We start from the raw sequence: 24,752 nt of genomic DNA, 5'->3' as shown, positions 1-24,752 counted from the left end.
CTTGAACTCACAATAATCTATGTGTAACCTTAAGAAAGATAACTAATTTGTTTAGGTTGCACTACAGACTATAATAGAAAGACACACACACTTGTTGCCAGTAAGTCTGAATAAGAGAAGTAGTTAAATGAAATAAATTGAAAAGTATATACAATCTGTTTAGGATGGCAAGTTTTCTACATCCTAGGTAAGACTATCCTAAACAGTCATTCAAATGGAATGAGTTAATCATCACTGTGCATACAACATATATCTTTTTCCCCTAAGAAAGGTGCATTCTACCATTCAAGCCAACTTTATTCTCATTTTCTTTACGGAAGTGTGAAAAAAGAACAGATGTTTTTCCAAAATTATATAAGCTTGGAAGACATGCTATCAGTTTCTTCAGTATAATCCTTCAGAATCACAAGAGCCACCATGGCAATACCTTAAGGATTAAGTTCCTTAAAATACACGTTATTAAATAAATAACAGAATGTAATGTTCAGTCAATTCAAATGTGTTCTAGAGTAGCATGCTATGAATTAGTTGGCACCCTAAATTCATTTTTCACTATGGACTTAAAACAACCTAGTTTTTCTAGGTGTCAAGCAATAGAAGCTTCTAAAAGTTCCTACATCCTCCAGCTCATTCCCTTTCTTGCTGCCCCGATTTCTTTAGATCTTCTCTCATAAAATGTTTAGGCTGGAGTTATCAGCTGCTTGATCATGCTTCATTATAAAAGCCTATTAAAATATTCCTTTTATAAAAAGCAGAGTTTCTTCTAGGTTACTCCAAAGTCCTACAGACACTAAGAATGAGATCCTATAGAATACGTAACAATGCCAAGAGCTGTCTTTGAGTTGTTTTTTTTTTTTTTCATTATACGAAACTTAGCCCAGGAGAGTTGGTCATGTAAATCATTAGCTGCAACAGGCAAGCATGTCAGGACTGCAAATCAATTTACCAGAGAAAGCGGCAGTGGCTTCAGATCATTTGGGTTTCTAAGATAGCCTGCAGGCTGCTGAACTATAAGGACACCGTGCTAAGGTCAGGTCCATCCTTATTTTCTCTTCTCCACTCCACTGAATACGAAATCCTCTGACAGCCAACGCTGCCAAAGAACTAACTGCCAGGTACAAGGTAGGCTCCCTGGGAACTCCACCTACGGGTACAATTGTTAACTTTTGAAAACTACCATTAGCACCTATTTCTGACCCCCTCATACAATAAACAGAAATGAAGATATCCAAATGTTTACGCCTTTTAGGAACTGCCTGTACTTAGGAAGTGAAGGTTTGTTTCTAAGGGACCTTCTGTTATTATATAACACGTGTCAGCCAACCAGTGTCATGTAGTAGCGTCTCAAAATCCTTTGATTTATTAATCATGTCACTGCCTATTAATTAAACATACCGCTCATATCGGTAGTCTGGCTCATCCTGTTACCCCCTGTCCTGTTGATTCTTTCCCGTATGGACTCTGAGTTGAGTGTTGTGTAACAAGTTTCATTCAATTTTTCCATCCACTGACATCTGAGCCACACTAGTCTCGAAAACGCTAGGAGAATACCAGAGAGTGTTTGCCTCGGAAGCCAGGAGTAAGGCAAAAGATGTGTCCATGCTGTCAACAAAGCCAAGTGTACTTATCTGTGTTTGACCCTGGAAATAATGCAAGCCCTCTGAAGGGCCAGGGGTTGTTCATTAAGGGATCCTAGAAAAATTCCCCCAGGAAAATGAGTAACATTCTCCCTCAGATGTTATTAAGAAACATCTTTCGAAAAGCAGCAGACAAGGCTTCCATTTATGGGATTGTAAATGTCATCCAATTCAGGAAATCAACTCCCCCCTCCCTTTGAATGCATATTTACTCCTTTTTTTTTTACACTTTGATGATGACAGAACATCAGGTTTGAAGGGAAGCAGCGTGAAGCTCCAGCAGGTAGAAGCACAAAAGAAGAGAAAGTATAAAGGGGGTGATCTCAGACGCATTTCATTTCAAGTCTGATGAGCCTGCATTTAGGATTTTCTGGCTAGCCAGGTTGGCCAGGGCTTTGGGGATTTTTTTTTTAATTCTTCTGTTCAGTCACTCTCACACCTGGGGCGCGTTAACAACACTATGTCCTGTATCTCCATGGTATATATAAATGCGTGTGTGTGTATATAGCTATATATTTTTAAAGAAAGAAACGAAATACCTTGGCATTTGACAAAGAGACGAAGGCAACGTTATGTGCAGTGAGTCTGGCACAACCCCGGCAAGAAGTGCTCATGAAAATGAAACATTTCAGAGGATGACAACAGACATGACAAGCCTGGAGGGGCGGGGGCCGACAGACAATACAGAGACCCCCGAGGCAGTTATCCCACCGCCAAGGGGCCGGGGCCACCCCGGCGTGTCACCCCCTCGCTTACTGTGGGCTCTTGGGGTAGAAAGGCAGGGTCACATGGCTGAGATCCTGGATGTCGAAAGCGGTGGGCTCCGCGGAGATTGCCTGGCGCTTGGTGCGCGGCTCGCCTTGCAAGGTGCCGGCGCTCTGCTTCTGTGCCTGCTGGGTGGCCGGTCGGATCACAGAGCGGTACTTGTCCAGCTCGTTCTGCAGCTTCTGGATCAGTTCGTCCTTCTGATCCAACTCCAGCTCCAGCTCATCGATGAGGGCATCCCTCTGCCTCAGCTCCTCGATCTTCTCCTGGAGCGCATACTGTAAATCTCGCAGGGTGCCCATGCTCCTCCGGGCTGCCGGGGGCTCCTGCCTGCCGCTGCGCCGCGTCTTGGGGCTTCCTCCCCTCTCCGATCAACTTTCCCCAAAGTCAGCCGCTGCCTCCGGGAGTGCAAACGCTTCCTACTTGAGACCAAAGCCAGCAACCCTGGCTTCTGAGCATGCCCAGTCCGCCCGCTCCAGCCACCGAGAGTTTCAAGGTGCAGATTCCACTTCTCTGGGCTCGGGAGAGGCTGGACACCGCGGGGTTGGGGGGTGATGGTGGGTGGGAGGGGATCGGAACCAAATAGCGCGTCTACAAAACCCTGGGATCCAAACCTGGAGCGAGCCCGGTGGGCGCAGCAGCGCGCTCAGGGGTGGGGGGGGGGAAGAGGAGCCCCCCGAGGCGCGGGGGGCCTGGGAGGAGCAGCGGGAGGAGGGGGGACTTGAGTGGGGTGGGATTACTAGAGGGGCCCAGGCAGCAGCTGCTCCGCCTAGGATCACCAACCAATGCCGGACCCCCCCCCCCAAAGGAAACCAGAGGAAGCCGGTGGTGGTGTGTGGGGAGGCTGATAAAGCTCCAGGCGCTCTGGGGATGCGAAGGCGGAGCGAGGCTGGAGAGCTACTGGGTGGGTGGAGAGGTGGGAGGGAGAGGGGGAGAGGACGGACACGACCTCCCCCCTGCCCCCGCGCCGCCCCCACCCCCGACAACTGGACGGGCGTCCTCAGCTGGCTCCAGGGCATACCGGTGTTGGAGAGGTTGGATTACGAAGCTCCTAGCAAGGAACTTGGGCTGGGGAGACTGTGCCTCCTTCTGAGTTCTTGCAGGGGTTTTGACCCAACCAGCTTCCCCTCCACCCCTGCAAGGGGGGCTCGCCAGGGATGGGACCTGAGCCCTTCTTTCTCCCAGGCCACCTTTCCCAGGGGGAGCGCCTCACACAGGTGGCTGGTGCTGGCAAAGAAACTTGCTTCTCTGGAGGTGATCAGGCTCCGAGAGGGGCGTCCTGTGCCATTCTGGGTGCTCTGGGGGGAGGGGGGAGAAAGGGGAGGGGTGAGCTAGCCACCCCCACTGATGTTGCTAGTCTGCAGTTTCTGCTCATTCTCCACTTCCTGGAGATTTCTGGATTCAGATCAATGAATTCTTCTCAGGGCAAAGGCCAAAATTCCAAAAAAGTCACTGAATCCTCCATTACACCCCTCCCCCGGCCACCACCCCAGTATGTGGACTCTCCTCTACAGAATGGGCCTGGCTTCATTCGGTGGGTTTGGTGGAGAAGGGCTGTGGGGAACTTATGCCTCACGAGCCAGTACTGTGATGACCACCGATGTGTTGGGACAGGATCCTCCCCTTTGATGGCAAGAAGAACATTTTGCCACAACTCTGAAGATAAAGATATTACCAAGAAGGAAGGGGGGGCTACAGGTGCTGCAGGATATTTTACCACATACCAATCACTGCCATAACTCCATCCGCCAGCACCAGCATCTCGATTCCTGCATCCTCAATATTTATTAAAACGTTGACTAATAGATAGCAACCTTTCTGCCCAAGGGTTATTCTTTTATTCTGGGAACATTTGTGCAGAATTTCCCCTAAATATTTACTAATATTTTACCCCGATTCCTTATATTGAACTAAATCTTTAGCTACTCATTCAACTTTATGGTTTCTTTTGGGAAATCCTTAAATGACTGTTCTTGAATATCCAATGTTAAAACCGTCTTTTTTCACTCTGCCCATTACTTAACACTAAAATCGGGAAGGAGGGAGGATTTCATCACTGGAATGTAAAGCTAGCCTATACACAAATACATCTCAAAGAAAAAAAAAGCCGTGCACTCTTTTGTTTCTTTTAAATATACAACTTTCTGTACCTAGGCTAAAAAAGAAATGGAGGGGAGGGGAAAGGCAGGTAGTCACGATCTTTTTACTTAAAGTAGACCTGTATTAATTAGAGATGTAAATGGCCAAGGATATGCAATCCTATATTCTGATCTAATTCTCCTTAGTACCAATGACATAAGGCATTTAATTTGTCTGCTTTCCAACATAAACATTTTGAAAAGTGCATTTATTTCAGAATGAAATATATATATACACTAAATAATTCCCATCATTTTCACTTGTAATGGATAATTTACAAGTAGGCAGTGGTAAATAACAGTTTTGAATTATTGTTTGTTTTAATTAAAAGTGAACCAAACCAGAAGTATTGTGATTTGTATTGTGATTACATTCTAAACCTTTTTTTCTGGGTCCATTTCCTTCTCCAGGCAAAAGTCCAAATTCTGATCTTATTTAACCAGTGGGAATTCTTCACTTCCCTGGGAAAATGTTTGACACTACTACATGAATTTTATTATAGACCTGTTACTGAGAGCCATGAAGTCAAAAGTTTATGCCCAAACATTGCATGTTCTCCTTGATATGCAGAAGTCAGGTTTAAAACACACTGAGACAATGACAAACTACACAGAATTCTAGATGCACATACAGTGAAACCAAAAGAGGGAAGTATTAGAAGAAAATCACCAAGTTGTAATATCCAAGCACTAGTTCATATGTATATAAAATAACATACCTACTGAAACAAAGGACCTTTGCCTTAATTTGTTGTTTTCATTTTCTGATGACACTGTGTCATCTTAGCTCATATACAGTGCATGCATGTGCACATCTGTGGGAAAATGGAGGGAGGGCACAGAATCAGTGGAAAATCGGTGGAAAGGTGCAGCAGCGGAGATCGGGGGCTGCATTGGACATTGATGAAAGTGAACCATGCAAATGGGGTCGGTGAAGATGGGGGGGAGGGAATGGGAGAGAATGAGGGATAGATGATACTATGCAAAAGGAAAGAAATGTGTGTGTTATCTGGCATATGTTAAGATAACCCCACTGTATGTCACCTATAAAACAACAATAAAGTAAAAAAAAAATTCATGTTCAAAACCATGTCAGAAACAATAAACAAGGCCATTATTAGAAAAATGCTAAGGAGGGCTTCATTTGCTGGAGTCCACCTAAGTCTTCAGTAAAGGTACTTAACATTTCCAAGCAGAACAGGGCAAAGAAAGCCTCACTTTTAGAAAGCTTGTCTACAAGAAAGAAAGAAAAACAGAAAGTAATATATTTTGCTTCCTTCCCCTCTTCCCCTAAAGCATAGCACTTCAACATTTTTCAAGGATTTGGGTAATCCAATTTCAAATACTAAATTGGCTAACTACTGTTTACTTCTTAAACTACCAGAGCTACACAAACCATTGGCTGTATACATGGTATGTATATTTTTATTTTAATTAAAATTCTCATGATACGAAATATGCCCCAGGATACAGAAAATAATGAGTCTTCTGTACCAAACACAAAGAAAGGAAATGGAGGAGAGAGTTGACAGTTTCAAAAGACTTACACTTCAAAGTTCTTCAAGAAATAGAATATATTGTTGGGTGTCGTGTCAGACTTTGTTATGAAAAAAGTAAATTTGAATTTGTCTTAAACATTTTATACTTACTTAAGCAAAGTTTCAAACTCTGAGCTGTCTTTTCTCCTTCATTGTTAAAATGGGTTATTTTTATTATTTTTTTAACAATAGCATTTCCCTACATATCTATCCAAGCTGGCTTGGAACTTGCCTACTAGGCCAGACAGACTGTGAGTCTCCATGATTCTGCCTCAGCCTCCCAATTGCTGGAATTATACATTTCACATTAGGATAAGTATTTTAAGTTACTGACTGGCCCTTTAGGTGTAAAGGGACAAGGCTTCCCTTTTAAACATTTCAGTGATTCTAGCATTTTCTTAAATGCTGTTTTCATAGTACTTGGCAAATGCTAGAACTAAATCTTATACTGAAAAAAAAAAAAGATAGTCAAGTTCCAATGATTTCTTCTCAATCCATACATTGTCTTTACTATGTAACTCATAGCAAATTTGATTGGTTAAGATCAGAGACCAACCAAGCATATGTCTGTCTTTTGCTCCTCCAGGAAATATCTAACACAAATTTGAAGTTGGAGTGGGGTGGAGTGGAGTGGACAGATCATCTCCTATTACCCCTAGACTTTTCCCAGCTAGGATAAAACCTTGAAGTTAACGTTTAGAACAATATCATTTTGAAGAAACTGAGTCCGTACTCTAGAATTCCAAAGTCAAATCACAACTCTACTTTTCATGGCTTAAGTAGAAGAAAAGTTCTACTCATAGCCAGACTAAGCAATGGTGCACAGAACTGCAATCTGTTCTTCAGCTTTGCATCCAACCCTATAACTGAGAATGAATATTGCCATGCCTTCCTTAATAAGAACTTATAATCATTAACTGAGATATTCAATGAAATAGACCTCTTTTAATACTAGATAATTTAAAAACTAAAGTATGTTAGCAAGTTTTACCAACATACTTAGCTTCAGAAGAATTGTGGTGACTTTATTATTCAATTGCTCATTCCACTCATGCTACATTTCCTGAAAATAATCCTAAATTTAAAATGTGTCTTCTAGCAGTTCATATAACCAAACAAAAATACATAGCTGGAGTGTTTAGGTGAAAAAGCCAGTCTTTGCAAATGATTGCTAAGACTAGCAAATACTCTGAAGAATCTAGCAGACATAGTATCTACTCTAAGTCACCAATCATAAAAATTACAACGAAAACAACTAACTTTCTTGGACTGATTTTACAGGCCCTGTAATATTGCATACTCTCTATTACAATATTACAAACTCCCTATTTTTTTACTGTTATCTAATAAAACAGAGGCACTGAAGCAGTGGAATGGAGTTCAGACCCTATCCATCTATCCTGGGCTTGAACACATCTGAGTGTTTCCACTGGTTTTGATTCTGGGTCCAGAGAGAACAGAGTGTCCTTTATATGATCTACCTTGACTTTGGGGCTGGGAGGCAGATAAAAGAGACTAAGATGAGGGACGGGGGTGGAGGGAGGGAAATGAGGACCAAGACATGAGAAAGGGTATCGATGTATGTGAAGTAATGCACCTTCTATCTGGTGAATATAATGTAACCCTTCTATTACAATAAAAATATATGAAAAAATAAAATGAAGCTCTACTTCCAAAGGGAGAGAGAGAGAGTGGGGGGGGGGGGAGAACCGTGGAGCAAGAACAGGATGTTTTTTTTCTTTTTTGCCAGTTCTGGGACTTCAGTTCAGTGCCTGAGCACTGTCCTTGGGCATTCTCAAAGCTAGAGCTCTTACCACTTGAGCCATAGCAACACTTGTGGCTTTTTCTATGGATGTGGTGCCAAGGAATCGAACCTGGACCTTCATACATGCTAGGTGAGCACTCTACCACTAGGCCAAATTCCCAGCCCCATGATTATTTCTTAAGTTACTTTTCACAAAACAGATTGCTCAGAAAGCAGCATCATTCCATTCTGGTTTGGGGTAACCAATTTGCCTGGAGTTAACCTGGTTTTCATATTACAGTTCCTTGGGAGGGTCCAGTAATTCCCAACCCTAGGTCAAAAAGAGATCATTAGCCACCCTATTAAGTTCAGAATTACTGAGATTCTCTATTTTGTAAATACATTCCAATTTTGCATTTAAAGTTACTGATAATGAATCAAGAAAGAATTAAAATGACAGTTTTTAGGCACATGAAAAACATACAGTTTTATGTGACTGTGCCTTAGAAAAGCAATGATGACTTCTATTTCAATGTATAATAATAATATATCACGGAAATTTTTTTGGACTGGAAAAGGCAGTGAGTCAGACAATATAATTTTAATTGCACTTTGACAAATTAGACAAGATGCAAGTCTCTCTTTGGTTTATTTCTTTTAAAGAAAAAAACTTAAATTGGTTTCCTATGAGTTAAGAACAGTCATTCAAACACCTTTATCTATCTATCTGTCTGTCTGTCTGTCTGTCTGTCTGTCTGTCTGTCTGTCTGTATAGGGTTTTAATTCCAATAGTCAGTCAGATAAATGTCATGATAGATTTAAGGAGTAAACATGGTCATAAGACATGGGCAATTACATGGATATAAGTAAAAATTCTAATAACCCAGTTGCTTTGTAGTTATGTTTCTTTAAGAGGTAAGTTTTGTATAGAAAAAAAAACCCTATTAATGATGTTTTAGAAAAACACTTTACTGAAAGAGTAGGAAAGTAATAGTGCCCTGAACTGTAATTGTTAATGTGCTCAGCATTTAATACTGAATTACTGTCGTGCCTAATATTAGTTGAAGTGAATTCTTATAGTTCATTGCTTAAAATGATGATAAGTGATTATTGGACATTAGCCTAAATAAGTCGTCACAAAACTCCATGCACTATCTAATGAACATTTCTTTGTACTCATTAGTAAACTGCCCTTTTCCACTGCTGAAGAAATAAAAGGTTATAAAGGAGGGAAAAGTTAGATTTTGAGTGTTTTTAATGAATGGAAAATTTTGAAATGCATACACTATAATTTAAAATTCTTTCTTACAAAAATAGTTTTCCCACTGCATTGAAGTCCAATCAGCATCGCAGTGAACATCATAATATTCTGCATTTATGATTAATAAATTGGTTCTTCAGTTCTATTTCAGTGAGTCTTCTGGTATATTAAATTCACATCAGTCACCAAGTTAATGCAGCAGTATTTCACACAAAAATGCTCAAAAATGTTTGCAAAAGTAATCTTGCTTTTGAAAACAGGTTTGATATGGCTTATAGAAAAATATCTCTATTATCAATGACTATTCTTTTGCTGTTGCTTTGATTTTGGGTGGTATGTAATGCATGAAATTAAACATTCTCATAAGCAAAATGAATGTAAAGAAAATGTTAATTCTTAGTAAACTGCTCAAAGTTAGTAAGACAGTAAATAGAGAATACAGTTATGATAAAATAGAAGTTTGGGGAAACTTTATTACAAAGTAAAATGATTGAATTGGGCAAAAGAGAAATTTGTGTATATTGTGAGAATTCCAGGATTGAGGAAGGAGGAGAGTTGCAGACAAAAGACCAGAAAGATAGAAAAATAGAAAGATAACTTTACTCTCATTAACTTATTGGGCAAGTATATCATGGCTAAGTTCTAATTAAGGAAATATGATATCCTGACCTTCATGCAATCATCATGCAATAGAAATGTAGAAATTTGCCATTCTATTCATAAGCAAATTGAGCAGTAGGCCTGGGAAACAAGTGGATATCTTTCCAAGGCCAAAAATATGTTGCCTGACATTCATACAAACATCATTATTGGAACCAGGATAGAAGCACCAAGGCAAGACCCGTGAGATGCATATATTTGCAATGTGTTTTAATGAACTGCAAATTATCATTCACCTTTCCCACCATATATATTCAGAAAAGACTTAGTAATTCCTTGCTGGACAAGATTGGACTTTTTGAAATTCATTTATTTCAAAGCTCAAACATTTAGGCCAGTAAGCAAATAACATTTTAAATATTAATGGTTCTTCTATTTAAACTGAAAAGACCAATGAATACACAATTATTTAAAAACAGAAATATCCCAAAGAGCAATAGAGATAACATTATATAATTTCTGTGCCCATACAAGTAAATAAAAAAGAGATAATTGTGCACTATGGGTAATGTGAGCATAGAATATCCAATGTCTGTCTTACATCACTGTATTACATAAGAATGTGTTCACTCAAAGATCAGAGTTAATGTAGCGAGTTATGGAAAATTCATCTAAATTTTTCATAAATAAAAACATAGCCAAAATTCTAACTTCTAACTTCCTTAGAATTTTATGTTTGAGGTCTACCAATTTCAAGGAGAAAACTGACATGGAAGTCTTCAAAACCCTTTTATTTGTGAAAATGTGACAAGTAATTGCTGCTGAGGAACACAGAGAATTTGATGAACACTGCTTCTTTTCACTTTCTAGTCCTCTAGTCAACATGCATTCTGCTATTTCAGAGACTCCCGCTGGAACTATGCTTTCATTCACATACGCAAACACAAAGTCAGTGCATTTAAAGGCTCACAGCACCATTTGCCATGATTTGACGCCCTAACCTTCCTCACCTCCTGAAAATAGAAAGCAATATAGTTCATGGAATTTTCATCTAGAAATGAACTCAGGCATTGGTCAAGTTAACTTCCACAATTTGAAGTTTGATGAAACCTAGAGTCCAAAGTTCATAAAGCAACTTTCCCAAGACAGAGAGTCAGGGTTAGAATTAGTGCTTCCTTGTCCTCAGCCTGATACTTTTCTGGGCTTTCATTTGGTCTGTGCGTCATTATGACAGACATAAGACTGGCTTGATTTCCATGAAAATCCTGCCGTGTAAGTTGTCCAAGTCGTTCCCTAAGCCATACGGAACTTTTGGCTGCTATTGTACACTTAATTGTTTCAAGATCAATTGGATGCCTTACTTAAAGCACCTTCCTTATTCGTGAAATTACTTACTGTCTTCTCTATCACAACCAAGTGAGACATGAGAATACACCAAAACTGGTCACTCCAACTCTCCAACTCCTTCTGAAAACCACACTGTGTTACCACAGCCAATGACATGACAGAAAGCCACAAATATGGGACAAATTTGGTACTTACAGGAAGGACTAGCATTGCCATTCAACCCATAATCACATTTCCTCTCTTTAAAATAAGGTTGCGTTCTAGGACTATTGCCTAGGTTGTGAGTATGTTCAAAGGGAAATTACACGGGATCAAAACCAGTAGAGCAAATTATCAAGAATTAGTTACTTACACCCAGGCTTGGCAGCTCACACCTATAATCCCCAGGAAGACGGAGGCATAAATAGGAGGACTGCTGTCTGAGGCCAGCCTCATTCAAATGACACTCTACCCAAAAAATAAATAAATAAATAACTGAAGCAAAAAAAAATGTTAAGGAGCAGGACTCAATTGGTAGAGCTCTGCCAAGCAGGCAAGAAGGTCCTGGGTTCAAATCCCAGTACCATCATCAACAGGTAACAAAAAAAAAAAACAGTAAGTACATACATGTGTTATACTGGTCTTTATTTCCAAGCAATCTAATTATAACATTTCAGTGCTTTTCCAGGGGCATTTCCCTCCCTGCCTTTAAATCCCTCTCCTAACCCCTTTCACTGTCTTCAAATTCCAGCTCCATCACCATCTCCCACTTTTTGAGTCAATAATTAAATGATTCTATTTTCAGATTTCCCCTTAGTAATTTCCTCTGATCAGCCTTCTAAACCATCCTATGTCTTTCTTTATAATAGCATTTATCATGATTTATAACTTTCAGAAACATGATTAAATAGAACAAAAAGATCATCCCTAATCAAACTGAGAAATTAGGAATAAATGGGTATGTCAGCCATTATTTACTAATATCCACAACATTTACCTCTCTGATCAAGTAAAAAAGGTGAAAAGACACTTTTTTCCTTTCTTTATATAACTGTTGGTTGCTTAATATCTAATAAATAAAGGCTCAGTTGAAGCTTTTCTGTATCTAATAAATGAAAAATATCAGGGGCTTAATTTTTTAAATATGCTTTTATTTTGCAGAAAAAAATGTAGGAAGAGACATCTCTCTTTGAGCAACATATTAGTGTGCTCAGACTCATGATAACATTGTGTATTTTTTGACACCTCAGTATGCTAGAAAATACTTCTTTTTCAAATCAGTCTCTGTAGAGACTGTCAAAAATTGCCAGGGTCCACTATATTGCAGTTCATCATGGTGGGGAATTGAGAAAACTTTTCAATTAGCAATAATTGCACCTCGGATAAACCTCATTGGCTATGATACTTGCCACTGCGCCAGGCTTGAAAATAATACTTCTGGATAACCAACCACATCTTCAAACTACAGAAAGATAATCAACTCTCCTAAAGCAATTTTAAAACAACATCATCTCAGACCTTTGTTACTTTTTAGGCTTAGAAAATATTGTCTTAAAAGTCTGCTGTCATTGTCTATTCAGTACTAGAGATTCAACAGTTTCTTTCTTGTGCCTTTCACAGTTCTAGCTACTCCTTCAAAAGACGTGTCTCTAGGGTGCCTGTAATGTCACCCTAACTACTAAGAGGTTGACATTCAGGAGGACTGGAGTTTGATACCAACCCAGTGAGAGGAGTCTTCAAGATTCCATCTGCAAAATAACCAGAGGAAGAAAAGCTGCAATGAAGGTATGGCTCAAGCAGGAGGCCCTGAATTTAAACCTAAGGAAGGCTGATTTGACATTGAACTTTTCAAGTACTTCTCCATACATTCATCTTTTACAAAATTACTCATCATTTAGAATTATTTTGAAAGTAAATCCTTCCAACTAGGTTTCCTACTTCACCAGTTATTCCAGTGATTACTAATACATTGCATAGGCCTCATATGAGCATTTCAAATGGAAGTCCACATTCAAAGATCTGGAGAAAATTCATGTACAAGGAACACATTTATCTCACAAATACATTCAGTTGGCTATCTTAGGTCTTCGGCTTTATAAATGTATCTTTACTCCCCATCCTCATGCTCTTTTAAGAATTTTTTTTTCTTACAGGATATCAGCCTAAGCCCTTCAAATAAAATCATGGGCTCATTGTCACAATTCACTGAACACTGAAGTGCTAGCCTACCAAACTAGCAGTAATTATAAACATATAGCTGTGTTAAGCAGTTGGACAATTAAAAGGAAGGAATGTCTGCTTTGTTGATGCAAAGGAGAAATATTTCTCAAGTAGATGTTACCTGTTAACTTATTTTAAGTGAGAAAGATTTCTGAAGTTCTTTACATTTTGACAAACTTAAATAAGAAAATATCTTAGTCTAAATCATCCTATTAAAAAATCTAAGAGCTATATTTATGAGAAAAAGCCAAACTTGGTCCAATTAGGCTCATAGTTTTCTGCACACATACTCCCAAGTTACTGTCAATAAAGCTCTATACTAAAGGAGTATAATGTTACTTTAAGGACTCAGGGGTTTCTGATTTTCATCCACAAGAAACTCCTGTACCTTTTGCAAAACCTGAGCATTAACAGACATTTTAAGGTAGGATTTTTTTCTACAGTGTTCAACCAATGCAGGAACTCTCTTGATCTCATTGATCTCTAATGCTTCTTATTTTGTCCTCCTACAAAATGGGAGTTGTATCTGGCAGTACCTTTTCCAGAGAGGAAAAGTAGCTATGACTGGTACTAATTATGGTCTAAGAATAAAAATATGTGTATGAATATATGCCATACAGACAAAATATAACCTTTATTTAATTCAGGTAAAAATAATTCTTTTAGAAAGCAGTTTCTAAGATTTAACTTTGCTGTTCGTTAAAATATGCATTTAATCAAAGAATTTAATTATAATATCAATTTATATTATATATTTGCATGATTCAGGTTTTTCTTAACATACTTCCAGAAATCAGATATAACTGCATCTAATAGTACACTGCTCAAAATCTTCTCTTAAGTCATTAGTTACTAATTTCTAATGGATGAAAACCAGAACTAAAGGTACAATTGCGCCCTCTACTGTCCAAATTTCAACTCCATCTTGAGCAATGAAGTACATATTCTATATTCATCATAAAAGTAACACATAAGTCAAATTCATTTCATTTTGACATTCAGTGGCAGATCTTTTTTTATTTGGTTATGGGGCTTGAACTCTGCCTTGAGAGCTGTCCCTGAGCTCTTCAGCTCAGGGTAGGCTACAGCCCTACCCTTGAGCCACAGCTCCACTTCTCCTTTTCCAGAGATTAATTGGAGAGTCTCTCGGCTTTGTATTTTTGGATTGCCCAGGCTGGCTTGAACTGCAATCCTCAAATCTCAGTCTCCTGAGTAAGGACAATTACCGTTGTGAGCTACCTCATCCAGCTACTATTTTATTTTATTATTTTTTTCCATATATTTTATTGTAATTAATAGAAGGGTTATATTATATTCACCAAGGTGCATTACTTCATATACACTGATACCCTTTCTCATGTCTTGGTCCCCATTTCCTTCCCCCCACCCCAGCCCCTCATCTTGATTTCCTCCCTTCCCTATCCGACTTCAAATAACCAAATATGCATATATACAATATATCAGATAACCAGGAGAAATACTGTAACAATATGAGATAACCAAGGGACAACAAAAGAGATGAGAGATCACATAGTACATTTAGGACAACAATCACTCATTATATGGTTTTTGTTTCTATATCCTGGAGGTCCTTGCATTTAGCATCATTCTATATGGCCTTACGAATCTACATTTTGATGACAATAATTTTTCTTTTTTGCTTGTTTTTTAACAATGTACCCAATGTACCAAGACACAGTGTTTACTTTCTTCATTATATTGCCCATTTAACCCCATTTATTAATATATATATGTTATAAATCAGTGTCTTATAACTTCAAGCAATACTAGATCTATCGATGGCCAAGCTGCTATATTTTCTTTAACAAAGAAATAGTTGCCATGTGTAGTTAGTTGTACTGCCTTGTGCTGGTAGCTCATACCTGTAATCTTAGCTACTCAGGAGGCTGGGATCTGAGGATCCTAGTTCAAAGGCAGCCTATGCAGGAAAGTCCATGAGCCTCCTTTTTCCAATTAGTCACAAGAAAAAGCTGCAAGTATAGATGTGACTCGAGTGGTAGTGTGATAGGCTTGAGCAAAAAGCTCAGAAACAGCATCTAGCACCAAGGATTTGGCACATGCACACACACTCACACTCACACACAAACATGGGTGTACTAAGCTAATTTTAAGTGCCCAAATAATGAATCAAAAGATACTGCTGAATTTGTTAGCAATATCAATAAAACACTAACATTAATAAGGAAAATTCTCAACTCATTAAAGCCCAGAATTGATATGTTTTTCTAGGACTGAATTCAGTTTGCTCACTTTTTTAAAAGTTAGAAATCACAAATAACATTAAAAATGTTTCTCAAAAATGATGCTTTGAAGTTTTAGAAATTCATTTTCAATTTTAATATTTTAAATGCCACTGTGAGTCAAAAGTGATCACCTATTTGGATTTTTATTTTCAGGTTTTATTATTTTAATAAACATTAATTTTTTTTGCCAGTCCATGGGCTTGAACTCAGGGCCTAGGCACTGTCCTTGAGCTTTCTTAGTGCTCTACCACTTGAGCCACAGTACTACTTCTGGCTTTTTGTGTGTATATGTCATACTGAGGAATCGAACCCAGGGTTTTCATGCATGCTAAGCAAGCACTCTAACACTATGTCACCCTTCTGACCTTAAACATTAATTTTTGTACTAAAGTGAGTAGTCTAAAGAATTTGTTTAGTAGTGGATGGTTAGCTTGCAGCTTATCATCCTTTCTACCAAGAATAACCAGAAGAAAATTTAATATGTTGGAAACTTCCCAGATAGCAAGGAATTGAAAAGATGACCCTCTAGAGAAAAGAGAAGCTAGAACGGTGAGTTGAACATGCCATGTTTAGGTTCAGTTACAATTACAAAACTCTCCTATGACTATAAATATTTGGGCATTTATTAGAAACTAAGGAGCTAAGAAGTTGTCAGAGTTTCTAAAATATCATGATACTAGAGGAACGAAACATAGCATGCTGGCTCAATCTATTGAAAATCTTAAAAGCTAAACTTTAATTGCCAATAATCCTGTGCTCAAGTATTTCTACTTTGTATCTGCTCCATCTATGATTTGAGTTTATCTATCCCTACTATTCTTTTCTTGATAGAAACTAGTTGCCTTTCCTCGAGGAAGATCACATCATTTAGGGTCTAAAGTCATCTTGCTAATTTCACACACATCAAAATTTAAGCAAAAACCTGAGTTATACCAAGACAATACTCTGTACATAAGAGAGAAAAAAGGGAGTTTAAAGCTTGCAACACCATCATGCCTATTGGAGAACCTGATACTAGAACTAACAGTATGGCTTAAAAAATTATTTGTAGTACAGTACTTTGTTTTTGAGTTACTCCAAAGGTGATTTACAGAAGGGTTACAGTTAGGTAAGTCAGGTAATAACAGCATTTACTAACGAATACCACCCCTCCGTCCCTCCGTCTCATGGTTATGACTTTTAAAACAAAAAACATGGTTTGGAATTGATGTGAAAATATGAATAATTTCAGCAGAAAAGTAGAAATTATGAAACTGATTTCTTAGAACTGACAAAAAGTAATTGAATTTTAATAACTCACTAGTAAAGTTTAATAGCAAAAAATAGAATTAGTAAAATATAGGATAAGCTCAAAGAAAACTATAGTAGAGACTACAAGTTTTCTTTTTTATAAAAAGGAAAGAAAAAGAAAAGGATATGAGATGTGTTATCATGGGAAAAAGTCAAATCTATATATAATTAAATTCCCAGGAGAATTAAAAAGAAGATGGGGCTAAAGCAACATTTGAAGAATTTTCCAAAGCTGATTAAAAATATCAAGCCACAGATTTCAAGAAACACTGTAAACCACTAGCACAATAAATACAAAACACAGATGTGATTGCACGCAGAAATGTACCATAGTAAAGCTGCATATAAATAGGAAAAGGGAAAACTCCTTATAATAGACAAAGCCATCCTCACTTTCAATGGAGCAGCAATAAAATGATAGTTGGCTTTTTTGTGTGTGTGAAATGATAAAAGCCACACGGCAATAAAGTGGCAGCCTCAAAGGGATGATAGAATATAAAACTGCCAACCAAGAATTTTACATGTGGCAAGGATATGCTTTGAATACAAAAGCCAATAAATACATTTTCAGAAACAGAAACTAAATTATCTCTCACCTACAACACCACAGTAAAGAATAACAAGAATGATTTCTTCAAACAGGCAGGAAAAAAATGGACTACATGAAAGGAAAAAAAAATAAAGGAAATAAAAGAGTTAAGGAAAAAACAAACATCACAGGAGGAATTAATGTTTATGAATGCATGTTAATTATGCCTGTGTATGACAACAATACCACCTCACAAAAAGTAGTGCAAAAGACAGTAGGGCCAATAAGAGTTGAAAGTTTCTTCACTGCACTATTTGAGTAATCATAAAGCATTATAGAATTTCAGGATGTCCTGCATAATACACTCTCCAGAGTAACCACCTGAAGAAATAGAACTAAGGTGGGGTGAGTGCTCATTCTTGTAATCCGAGCTACTATGGAGTCTGAGGATCCTAGCATCGTGATTCAAAGCCAGTTCAGGCAGGAAAGTCTGTAGGACTCTTATGACCAATAAACTACCAAAAACCCAGAAGTGCACCACTTCCCATTTTCTACAGGTTAATAGAAGATAAGAGTCTCAGGTTCTTTTGTGCCTGGGCTGGCTTTGAACCCTGATTCTCATATCTCAGCCTCATGAGTAGCTAGGATTATAGGCGTGAGCCACCATGCTCAGCCTATCATATATTTTATGTCTATGTAGTTATGTTTATATATGTATAATGGGATATGTACTCTCTAGACAATGTTATACAGATTGAGATGTATCTATCACAAACAAACACTCAGCTTAATTTTAATTATGTTCTAAAATCTGTGTGCCATTGACCGTATAGATTCCCTTCTTGAATACTTGTTTATTAAACATGACACTTGAAATATGATGTAAGAATCAATAGTAAAAAACTAGCTGGAAGTTGTTCTGTGGCTCAAGTGGTAGAGCACTAGCCTTGAGTAAAAAAGTCCAAGGACAGTGCTCAAGCTCTGAGTTCAAGCCCCATGACTAGCAAAAAAAAAAAAAATCAATGTTAATAAAATCTTTTAAAAAATGGGTAAAGTAACACTTCATAGTGCTCTGAACTATACAAACTAATATACAATGTTTTATGATTTCTATTCTGGTTATAACTGATAGAAGATGGAAAAGTAAACCAGATGTAGACAATTTGAACAATTATAATTAATAGACCACTTCATTTGGCTATGTAGTGCCAAGAATTTGGCCTAGTGGTAGAGTGCTTGCCTAGCATGCATGGAGACCCAGGTTCGATTCCTTAGTACCACATATGTAGATAAACACCAGAAGTGGTGCTGTAGCTCAAGTGATAAAGCTCTAGCCTTGAGGAAGCCCAAGGACAGTGCTCAAGCCCTGAGTTTAAGGCCCAGGACTGGCAAAAAAATAAAGCTATTTAGCTCCAAATAGTACATACATTTGTACTGTATAAACAATTTTTATTAGAACTGGAGGTATGATAAGCAATAACACGTCTCCAAAAACCTCAAAGGACTGAAATCATGAAGCATCATTAAGCTGAAAATAAACAATGACTATCTAAATACACTCAAAAATAACCCAGGATATGATAAGGACACCTGCTCAGCCATGTTCATCTCTGCAGTATTCACAATAACCAAGTGATGGAAACAACCCAGATGCCCTATTGCCAATGAATATATATATCACAAAATGTGGTATATATATATATATATATATATATATATATATATATATATATATATATACACACACAGTGGAAATCTATATAGCCAATAGACAAGATAAAATAATGACATTAGCAGGGAAGTGGATGAAATTAGACCGAATCATGTTGAGATAAGTCAAGACCAAAGGAACAAAGGGAATGCGTATCCTTAATCTGTGGGATACTAGGTCCAAACAGTACAAGAGCGATGACTCAATATTTGGGTACCTAAGGTTATGGACATGTTCTTGGAGATACAAACATAACTACATAGACATAAAAATCTATGATGGGATATATGCTCTATAGACATGATGTTTTATTACAGAGATTAATACATATCTTTTACAAAGACTCATCTTAATTTTAATTATGTTCTAAAATCTATGTGCCAGTGATTGTATATAGAGATTCCCTTCTTGAATACTTGTTTGTTAAACATGACATTTGAAATATGATGTAAAAAAATCCATGTTAATAAAATCTTACAAAAATGGATAAAAGGAACTGGATAAAATTCAAAGCCCATTCATTATTTCAAAATAATCTTTATATGTCTGAAATAAGAGATTGCTTAACTGACAAATGGTAAACATAAACACACACAAAATCTGAAAAGCAAATAAAATTGCAGGCATAATGATGAAAGATTGCATGCTTTCCCATGTGGGAACATACCTGCAATCCTAGCTACCCATGAAGCGGAGATCTGAGAATCACAGTCCGAAGACAGCCTGGGGAGGACAGTTTGTGAAATTCATATCCCTAATTAACTAACCAGAAGCAAGAAGTGCAGCTGCAGTTCAAGGGGTCTAGCACTATCCTTAAGTACAAGAAGCCCACCCAGGATCTAGAAACAGGAGGTTTATATCTGTAATTGTTGTTCTTAATGTACTTTGTGAAGCTATTTCTTTTCTCTTCTTTCCCCCATGGTTTACCTCATGCTGTTTCTGTATCTGAATGTGGTACCTGGTATATCGTATATACATTTATTGGTTTATTTGAAAAAGGCAAGGTAGGGGAAAAACAAGATGAGTGGGAGGGGCTGGGAAGAGGGAAAGTGGAAGAAAAACATGGGAACGGATAATAATATACAAGAAGTGATGTGCCCACTACCTGATGAATGTAATTGTAACCCCTAACCGTAAAATAAAAAAAAAAACAAAAAGAAGAAGAAGCCCAGGGACAGTACTCGGTTCAAGCCCTAAGAATGGCACACACACAAAAAAACTGAGATACCTTGTATTCATAACCTGCTTTCTTAAATGGCCCCTCCTTTACATAACTACTTGAAGATATATTTTTAAATCATTAAAGACTGGTATAAATATAACTATATAGATATAAAAACCTATGACTCTATAGACATGTTTTCTTTCTTGAATTAATGTTTCTATGACATACAAACCCTTAGCCTAATTTTGATTAAGTTCTAAAAACTAAGTCCCAGTGATTGTATATAGAGATTCCCTTCTTGAACACTTGTTTGTTAAACTTGTCGTTTGAAATATGATGTAAAAATCAATGTTAATAAATTCTTTAATAAAAAAATTAAAAAAGAGACTGGTATCAAAAAAAAAGCAATAGTTGCTCATGGTCACCATTTCTATTCAACATTTTCACTGAAGTCCTGGTCACAGTAATAATGCAAGAAAAATGAACGACTAAATACTTCAGAAGATTGCATACCTGTATATATAAAGGTATAGATAAATTATAAAAATAAGTGAATTTAGCAGAGTCAGTGCATTCAAGGTAAGGAGGGTCCTGGGATACCAAATCCATTAATACAGACTATGTGCCCTCTGTAATCAAAGGGCGCCACAATTCTGAGCAGAGAAGAAATATACGTCTAACAAAATTAATCTAAGAACTGATATTAAAAGATTTAGAGATTGAAAAGAGTGGAGTCAAGGAGGAGGGTTATGTCTAATTAACATAAGATGGATGATGGGAAAAAGAAGGCATAGTCAAACATAACTGTGGAAAATATTTACTCTTCAAAATCATATTTCATGGTTCTTATAAAGACAATTGTTCCTACCAAACATCGATGGCTTACTATTATCCTAGCTACTTGAGAGGCTGAGATGCGTGGTTCAAAGCCAGCCTGGGCGTGAAAGTCCCTGAGAATCTTATCTCCACCAGAAAGCCAGAAGTGGCATTGTTGTTCAAAGTGATAGAGTCCCAGCCTTGAGCTGAAGAGCTCAGGGACAGCACCAAGGCATAGCACCCAGGCCCAGAGTTCAAGCCTCATGACAAACCAACACACACACACACACACACACACACACACACACACACACACACACACACACATATTTCCAAGTACTCATTTTATAAACTGCTGCATATGTGAACTATAAATGGGGATCAAGCACCTGTATAATCAGTGGCTTCTTAAGAAAGCGATTGTACAGTAAGTGGATTCTTAGTAAAAACCATTATAACACTTCTAAAGTCTGAAGTTCCTCTTTCTGGAGGGAGGTCTACCCTGAAATTCCAGTAAACAGACATTATATAGACCTAACTAGAAAATAAGTGAAAAATTTTAAAGATAACAATTAAGTTGTCTTACTAAGCAACAAGTTATGTACAAAATTCCACTCCACCTTCAGAATATCTTAATATCAGCTTCTTCCCCCACACTTGTTTTTCCTATGAAAATTTAGTGAAAAAGTTAATGTTTATGTGTTCATGAATGCATGAGTGTATGAATGTATGCAACTATGCACACATATGATTCGAGAAAAATCTCAGAACTAGGACTCACCAAAATTTACAGCTCAAAATGTTATAGTAAGGTAGGGGAAAAACACATTCTTAATACAAATCCTGCCTTTATACATATTACAAAATTCTTAAATTACTTTTACTGTACTTAGCTCTGGAAACTGTAAATAGGACTCAACATTAAACAAGGAACACCGAAGCAGCAATTATAAATAATTTCACTCTACCAAGAAGCTGAGAAGAGACAGCTTCCAATCCACAAACCCACAAACCACCAACTTTCCAAACTTTAATTCCATATTCCAATACATTCAAAAATTTAAAAAAAAACAAAGACAAAGAAAATCCTTGACATAACTAGTAAACACTATCATATTTTGTGCTTCCTTACTTATAAAGCTTATGCTTCACTATCTTCCAGTTTAATCTTTCCTATAAATTAGTCCATTTGTAGATCAGCAGTTTTATTTTTTTCTCCTTCAAAAATAAAGTGATTTTTATTACCATTGAAGGTTAAAATTTAGTTGTCATATTATTGTATGGAAAGAAAGATCTTCCACACACATATTGGTAGTTGTTGAAAGGGGTTGATTGCACTTCTGAAGATGGAATGTGTCTGAGGTACCAAAAGGAAATGTCTCTGCTGATGGAGACTATTAAAAGGAACTAACATGGCCAAAACCCCAAGGTCCTATTTCCCAGAATAAGCCTAACTGCATAAAGTCTATCTTGGCCATTAAGCTTTTATGTGAAGAAGGCATAGCAGCATAGATCTACAATTATATTATGGCAGTAATTACAACTTATGATTAGGAGTTGAAGGTAAAGTAAGGTGGACAATGATTAACATGAAAAGAGCTACATTTTAATTACTTTACATGTCATCTACTAATCACTTGAACAGGTCATGAGAAGCCTGTTGACCTAAGGATACAAAGCTTTCATCTACTCCTTGACAGATAAAAAAATATGGAAAATTAACTGTTTCAATGTCAAAGTTTAATCAGTCAATGATAGAACTGATTTCAGATGAAGACATGATCTCTCACTGCCCCTTATTGACCCAAACAATAGCTGTGAGTTTACTAAGTCAAATCAATGTGGAGGTAGAGTCAGAACAGGGTAGGTGTAGCACTATAAATGAGTGTGTTTGCACTCTACATAATGCTTTTAGCATTCAGTATTTCATTTGGGAAACTTTCTTTTGATGGCTTTTGAGTAAAGAAAATAACAAAAAAAAGTGCACATCTGTTTATATATTTAAGAAAGAATATTCAAACTAGGCATTGGTCCATGGGAAAGCCTGCACAATATAACCAAACCCACCAAACACATTCTTATTTATTAATAAGAAAATTCCAGGTTAGATTCTTGCCAAGAGATGTTTTCTTTTCCAGAAGTTATCTTTGGCCATATTTTACATTTGATTTATTCCCCTTAGTGCAGAAAAGAAATAAAAGATCTGCAGTCCAATTCTAGCACTGGAATTTGAACTCCAGTGGAAGAAATGTAAATCTACTCCTTGTAACTGTTTGTAGAAACAATATGACTTTATGAGGTGTACTTATCACCTTTCATTTTTATTGCATTATAAAATCCATATGCATTTTGCTATAAATCACTTCAAAACACCCTTTGAATGAGTATAATTCATAAGTCTTCTGTGTTATTTTTCATGCCAATAATATTAACATCTCTTTTAAGTATTTTTTTAATCTCTTAAAAAGTTTCACAACATTTAATTTACTCACGTAAGTTAGTTAGGGCTACAATTTACTGTGCATGAATGTCCTAGACTGTCTCTTAGGCTTATGAATGTGCTAATGTAGAAGTTTATTTATAACATATAATTTCATAATGTGAATTAAATGATGATTGAGCTTCCTGTAAGATATCAAAGGCCAACAGACGCTGAGGGATAGATAAAATATATAGATTTTTAGTTTATTTACAACACAAAATCTTAGACCATGAAATTTAAAGTCTTGAAAATGTCAAACCGTATTTTTTAATTTTATTTACTTATTTATTAATGCCAATCCTGGGTCTTGAACTCAGGGCCTGGGCACTATCCTTGAGCTTTCTCAAGGCTACAGGTCTCCATTTTAGCCACAGCACCACTCCCAGCTTTTTCTGTGTATATGATAACCTCAAACCCAAGGCTTCATGCATACTAGACAAGCACTCTACCACTACACCAAACTCCAGGCCTCATGCATTTTATTTTTTATTGGCATATATGGAAGAGTTTTGTTACATGAACACACATGTTTATAATGTATTCCAATCAATATCACCTACTCTATCATATTCCCTGCATCTTCCTCCTAACAAAAGTATCCACAATGGATTGTAAACAGTAATTTTTTTAAAGTGAAAATCAGTCAGCGGCAGCTAAACTTAAGTGTTGTATGTGGAGTCATAGGATCTAGGAGGACTTGCTTTGGAAAAGGAAAAGGGAAAAGACAGTTGAATAGTGAAGACAGTATCTTGGGAGTGGCATGAGGGCTCAAGTGGTAGAGCATTAGCCTTGTGCTGAAGAGCTCAGGGACAGAGCCCAGGACCAGAATTCAAACTCACGACTGACAAAAAGCAAAGAAAAGACAACAATATGTTTTGCAACTAGGAAAGTAAGGAGTATATTTTAATTTCTGTTAGTTTTTCTTGTACAGGTGTTCAAACTACAGATATTATGATGACTAGACAAATGCTTACCATTTAAGCCATGACCCTGTGCATTTCTATTTAGGTATTTTTCAGATAGGGATCACGTGTTTGCTAGGGTTAGCTCCAGACCTAAATCCTCCTACTCATGCCTTCTGAGTAGGTGGTATTTCAGTTGTAAACCACCTTGCCTGGAAGATAAGAGTCTTACTAGCTTTAAATTGGTTTGAAAATAACTCCCTATCTCTGCCTTCCAAATACTAGGATTATGGGCATAAAGCCACTATGCCCAGCTAAGTAGTACATTTTAAAGAAACTCATATGTCAGCTGATCTTTAGCAAA

General features: G+C 37.3%; 1 protein-coding gene and 1 non-coding gene across 3 annotated transcripts in view; both read right to left on the bottom strand.

Annotated features, from left to right (window-relative positions):
- Window positions 1-24,752, bottom strand: part of Prkg1 (protein kinase cGMP-dependent 1) — a 973,708-nt gene that overhangs the window by 902,382 nt on the left and 46,574 nt on the right. Inside the window, exon 1 of one of the 2 annotated variants that reach the window (XM_090346355.1) lies at window positions 2,394-2,810. The exons of the other annotated variant lie outside the window; for it this stretch is intronic. Within the exon in view, the coding sequence (XP_090202481.1) occupies window positions 2,394-2,704 (311 nt within the window). The 5' untranslated portion in view covers window positions 2,705-2,810. Of the gene's footprint in view, window positions 1-2,393; window positions 2,811-24,752 lie in introns of those variants that run through there. 2 annotated transcript variants of the gene reach the window in all.
- On the bottom strand, window positions 12,291-12,432 carry LOC150054140 (U4 spliceosomal RNA). The gene has a single exon (XR_016537938.1). It is a non-coding gene; the product is annotated as a U4 spliceosomal RNA (small nuclear RNA).

This window comes from Megascapheus bottae, chromosome 15, assembly GCF_031878675.1.
Source record: "Megascapheus bottae isolate mThoBot1 chromosome 15, mThoBot2.hap1, whole genome shotgun sequence".
Lineage (NCBI taxonomy): Eukaryota > Metazoa > Chordata > Mammalia > Rodentia > Geomyidae > Megascapheus > Megascapheus bottae.
Note: the sequence above shows the minus strand (reverse complement) of the source record. Positions and strands in the feature narration are given on the sequence as shown.